The sequence below is a fragment of the Protobothrops mucrosquamatus genome, unplaced genomic scaffold, assembly GCF_001527695.2.
Source record: "Protobothrops mucrosquamatus isolate PMUCROS unplaced genomic scaffold, P.Mucros_1.0 scaffold11019, whole genome shotgun sequence".
NCBI classification, from domain to species: Eukaryota; Metazoa; Chordata; class Lepidosauria; order Squamata; family Viperidae; genus Protobothrops; species Protobothrops mucrosquamatus.
The window spans coordinates 2256-7869 of NW_015396801.1; the positions used below are offsets into that span (position 1 = coordinate 2256).

A 5614-nucleotide genomic window follows, 5' to 3' on the forward strand; every position below is an offset into this window, starting at 1 on the left:
CACACACATTTTAAAGGCTCGGATCAAGAAGATCATGCAGACGGATGAAGAAATTGGCAAAGTGGCCGCTGCAGTCCCAGTGATCATTTGTATCCTCTTTGTCCTCCTATGGGGTGGATGGGGGGGGGGGTGAGGTGGGGTAGTAGGAGGTCTTCTATGTTCTGGAACTGCAGATATTCTAGGACTGGGGGGTCCTTGATGGTTTTCCTGCAGACGTTTCGCCACCCAACTAGGTAACATCATCAGTGCTGGAAGGGAGGGGAGTTTGAGGAAGAGGACGAGGAGAAGGAGGAAAAGGACTGTGGGGTCCTTGATGCTCTGAGCTTGGTGGTTTTCTTGCAGACGTTTCATGACCCAACTAGGTAACTTCATCAGTGCTAGAAGGGAGGGGTGTTGCAGAAGGGAGGGAGGGAGGAGGAGGACTGTGGGGTCCTTGGGGCTCTCTGAGCTTGGTGGTTTTCTTGAGGACATTTCATGACCCAACTAGGGAACATCATCAGTGTTAGAAGAGAGTGGGATGTTCAAGGAAGGGAGGAGGAGGAGGAGGCCTCCAACTGTGGGGTCTTTTCTGCTATCTGAGCCTGGTTGTTTTTTTTCTAAATTTTCATTATCCAACTAGGTAGCATCATCAGTGGCAGAAGGGAGTGGGGTCTGTAGGGGAGAGAGGAGGAGGAGGAGGATTGTGGGGTCCTTGGTGCTCTCTGAGCTTGGTGGTTTTCCTGCAGACGTTTCCTGACCCAACTAGGGAACATCATCAGTGCTTGTAGACAGCAAACCCCACTCCCTTCCAGTACTGGTGACGTTACCTAGTTGGTAGAGATGGTTTGAAAACCGCCTACCTTGACTGGAGGAGGGAATGGAGTCGGTCTTGCTGTCCCCCTTAACTCTGGGCTGCAGCGCGGGCGCTAGAACTGTTCCTGGAGTCGCTGTTGAAGACCGCCTGTCACGTCACCCAGTCCAGGAACGCCAAAACGATGACAACGTCTCACCTGTGAGTATATCGGCTGCAGATCCCCTCTCTTTTTAGGAACAGATGCCCCCTTGCTCGTCAGAGCAACTGCCATCGTTGTAGGCCTTGCTGAGCACCAAGGGACTGAACTATCAGGGGTCTCCCTTCTTTGTAACCATGAGGACTAGAATCCTGTCTGAGGCTTTAAGGGGAAGGGCACTGGTTGGTTGTAGAACAAGGCAACGTATGTTATTTTTCTCCAGAATTAAGTACAGGCTAACCACGGGCCCTCTCCAACCTCTGTTGGCTGGGGATGATGGGATCTGTGATCCAATGCCTCTGGCCAGCTCTAGAACCCATAATTTTTGCAGGGTATTCAGTTCGCTCCAGTGTCGTCAAAAGAGACCAGTTTAAAGTCATGGCTTCAACACGGCTCTCTAGTTCATGTCAAGCTTTTATTTTCTACAACTTGGCTTTGGACATCCCTGCTTGAATTAAGCCACGATTACTAAATGCCTGATTTATATTTAAAGGGCGAAGCTACAACTTAGTGGTCTGGAGAGACTTGTTAAAGCTTTGAAGAGTTCTCTGAGATTGGACAAAGGAGAAAAAAATAAAAGTTCTAGGTCTAAGGACATTATTTCAGGAGACTTAAGATCCAGATTGTTAGCAGCAAAAGAAACTGTAACATTGGTTTATTATCTGATCAAGGTTAAAATAGATAGGTTGTCATATCTGGCAAACCTTAATGGAATTTCGCTGATCAGAGGTGAACAATCAACATTTGTGTTTTAAGAGGTAATTGTTGTGATGACGAGGGAAGTTCTTTCTTTATACACTTCTTTTCTTTTTCTTTGCTAACTTCTGAGTTTTTCTTTCCTCTCTGTTTCTCTTTCAGTTTCTGTCTTTTCTCCACTTCGTATTTTTAATTTTTTTCTTTTTTTAAGTTGGCCTTAGTTTTTTAGACTAGCGGAGTGGTTTTTACTAACATTGCTGTTAGAAAAATAAAATAATAAAAAATAATATCTCGGGGATTTGGAACCTGCTGTTCACTCCTAAGATGGCTTCCTGGGTACAGGTAGTCCTCGACTTACAACAGTTCGTTTAGTGATCATTCGAAGTTACAACGGCTTGGCGGGAAAAAAATGACTTAACGGCCGTTATTCACACTTACAGCATCCCCGCGATCAGGTGATCAAAATTCAGACCCTTTTTCACACCATCGCTGCAGCGTCCCCAGACTCATATGACCAAAATGGAAAGGCTTGGCCACTGACTCGTATTTATGACGGTCACAGTGCCCCTGGGGGGGTGTCACGCAACCCCCTTTTGCGACCGTCTGGCAAGCACAGTCAACAGGAATGGCCGTGTGACTCATTTAGCAACTGCAGTGATTCGCTTAACAGCTGGGGCAAGAATGGGGCAAAACTGGGGCAGAATTCACTGTAACAACTGCCTCGCTTAGCGACGGAAACTTTGGGCTCAAATTGTGGTCATACATTGAGGACTGCCTATCATTAGAAATACATAATACAAAAATCATTTGGAATTCACTGTTCACTGATAACGGGTGGCTTCCTGGGGGTGCCACAAACCCCTTGCCCTCCTCCAAACTGGGGAGCAGATCTCTGCAGGTTTAAAAAGCAAAATCCTCCTTTCTCACCTTGCCAGCTTGGGCGGGCCAAATCCGGGTAACGCGGCCGTGTGAATTTTGCAGGAAACAATGCATAGAACAGGAGCAGCAGTTTGACTTCCTGAAGGATCTCGTGGCTTCCGTCCCCGACATGCAAGGCGACGCCGAGGACAACCACCTGGAAGGGGAGAAGGTTTCCCGCAGGTAGGTCAAGAAAATCGACCCCTGGCAAGCGGCGATGGAAAGATCGGGTGGATCCGGAACCTTCCGGAACTCTCTTCGAGCGAGATGGGAAATACAAGTAGTCCTCCACTTAACAACGGTTCGTTTAATGTCTGTGGAGATTCTACATCATTCCAAAGATGCTTTTTCATGAAGCAACTTGGACTTCCTTGTTTTTCTTTGAAGATGTTTCGCTTCTCCTCCAAGAAGCTTCTTCAGCTCTGACTGGATGTCAGGGGAATGGAAGGATTTATATTCCTTGCTGGTCATTTGCATTCTTTGAGAGAGTCGTTGAGGCCACTTGGAGGTTTACTTGTGTCCTCAGGGTCGCCTGAGTGGTGCAAATGGGTGTGCAACACACAGTCCTTTCAGCAGTTCCAAGAAGGCTCCACACCCATTTGCACCACTCAGGTAAACCCTGAGGACACAGGTAAACCTCCAAGTGGCCTCAATGACCCTCTAAAAGGAGGCAAATGACCAGCTCTCTGCAAGGAGTATAAATCTTTCCATTCCCCACCATCCCAGTCAGAGCTGAAGAAGCTTGGATGAGAAGCGAAACGTCTTCAAAGAAAAACAAGTAAGTCCAGTTGCCTCGTGAAAAAGCACCTTTCGGACAGTTTGTTTAATGACCATCCGAATTTTTACAACTGAAAAAAAACCCCACAACTGTTTTCAAACTTAACACCCGTTGCGGCCTCCCCGTGGGTCACGTGATCAAAATTCCGACAGTTGGCGACTGTCTCATATTTACGACGGTCGCAGTGTCCCCAGGTCACGGGATCCCCTTTTGCAACCAGCAAAGTCAAGGGAAAAGCCAGATCCACTTAACAATAGTGTGATTGACTTAACGACGGCAGGGATTCACTTAAAACACCGTGGCAAGAAAGGTGGTAAAAATGGGGCAAAACTCACTTAACAGCTGTCTCGCTTAGTAGCAGATGCTTGGGGCTCGGCTGTCATAAGTCGAGGACTACCTGTGTGAAATTAAATGTGGGTGGCTGGAAGGCTGAGGGATCCACGTGAACATTTTGGATGCCTGGCTGAGGAATTCTGGGAGTTGAAGTCCACAAGTCATAAAAGGGCCAAGTTTGAAGATCCGTGGTCTGGATCTAAACCCGCACTTTCATCAAAATGGCCGACTGAGGAATTCTGGGAGTTGAAGTCCACAAGTCATAAAAAGGGCCAAGTTTGAAGACCCCCTGACTTAACAGCTGTGGCAAGGGAAATTGTCTCAGTTAACAACAGAAATTTGGGGCTCCGTTGTGGTTGTAAGTCGAGGACTACCTGTTTTGGTCCACCTTTTTTTATAAAACCTTATATTTTTTTCCCCCTCTTCTGCGCCAGGGGCCGGAAACCTGGCAGTGGACGAAGGAACGGCGGCACAGCGGGCAAAGGGAAGGATGCCAAGCAATCCGGAACAGACTCTGAGCAGGACGTAAGTTGGCAGCAGAGTGTGGAAGAGCGGAGTCTGTGTAATACAATTGAAGACCTTTTTATTATTATTATTTTTATAACCAGATTTTATTAATTTTTTATAACCACAAATCCTCCATATTTTATCCGCAATATGTTGCCTGGGTTCCAAAATTTAGCTTACCAATACGTGTTAAACTCCTTTCTCTCTACCTCGTTTTTCTCCCCATTGATAAAATGTATCCCGTGTTCTAAAGCAGGGGTCTTCAAACGTGGCCCTTTTATGACTTGTGGACTTCAACTCCCAGGATTCCTCAGCCAGACACGCTGGCTGAGGAATTCTGGGAGTTGAAGTCCACAAGTCATGGTGCTGAACTTTTAAGACGGGTGGCAAACTGTGTGATCCCGGGACACTGCGACCGTCATAAATACGAGTCGGTTGCCAAGCCTGTGAATTTGGATCATGTGACCGCAGAGAAATGCTGCAACGGTCGTCAGTGTGTAAAATGGTCCTAAGTCACTTTTTTTCCAGTGCTGGTGTGACTTTTGAATGGTCCCTAAATGAACTGTTGTAAGTCGAGGACTACCTGTATAGAGGGGGTTGGACTAGAAGACCTCAAAGGTCCCTGGAAGCTCTGCTATTCTGTTTTGTTCTGTTCTTTTTTTACAGGACGATTCGGAAGACAGCGAAAGCAACGGAGAAGAGGAAGCTATGCAGACGATCCCCTCTACACAACCGGCTACACATCTCTCTTCGTAATTAACATTTTTCTCATTTTTCTCCCTTCTCACAGTCTCTTGCTGATTGGTCCAATGTCCCCTAGCTGGCTTTCCTGACTAATTCAGGAGTAGAACTCACCGTCTCCTGGTGATTGGCCCAAAGTCACTCAGCCAGCTTTCATCCCTCAGGCAGGACTAGAATTCACAGTCTCCTGGTGATTGGCCCAACATCACCCAGCTGGCTTTCATGGCTAAAGTAGGACTAGAATTCACAGTCTCCCACTTTCTAACCTAGGGCCTTCTCCACTAGACCAAATGGCTCTTTTAATTTAATCCCACAGGGACAAGTATCTTGATTTTTCGGCGGGTGGCGCCTAAAACGTGGCTGATTCTTCTCTCTTTTTCTCTCCTTCCCACAGAGGCCCTGCACCCTATCTACATTTTACACCCCCTCCCGTATCCGCTGTCCCCTTGCCCATACCGGCTCCAACAGGAACAGTCCCAATTGCACTTCCGCCCGCATCCCTGGCGCCGGTCCAGGCAGGTGAAGAGGAAGACTATGACTCTTAACACCCAGTTCCGTTTTCACTGCTGCCATTCGGGGTGGGAGGGGGGTGGGCGGGAGGGGATCCTAGCGGGTTTGAAAGGGGCTGTTCTTAAATTTATTAAAAAAGAGA

The 5614-nt window shown here is 47.4% G+C and overlaps 1 protein-coding gene across 1 annotated transcript; it reads left to right on the forward strand.

The window, feature by feature from the left end:
* Positions 1–16: 16 nt before the first annotated feature.
* Positions 17–5541, forward strand: LOC107301255 (dr1-associated corepressor-like; the record flags this gene model as incomplete). Its single annotated transcript, XM_015830505.1, has 6 exons — positions 17–89; positions 898–991; positions 2667–2786; positions 4149–4239; positions 4888–4973; positions 5357–5541. Coding segments are annotated over 6 exons (615 nt in total), but the record flags the coding sequence as incomplete, so codon positions are not given.
* Between the last annotated feature and the right edge of the window lie 73 nt (positions 5542–5614).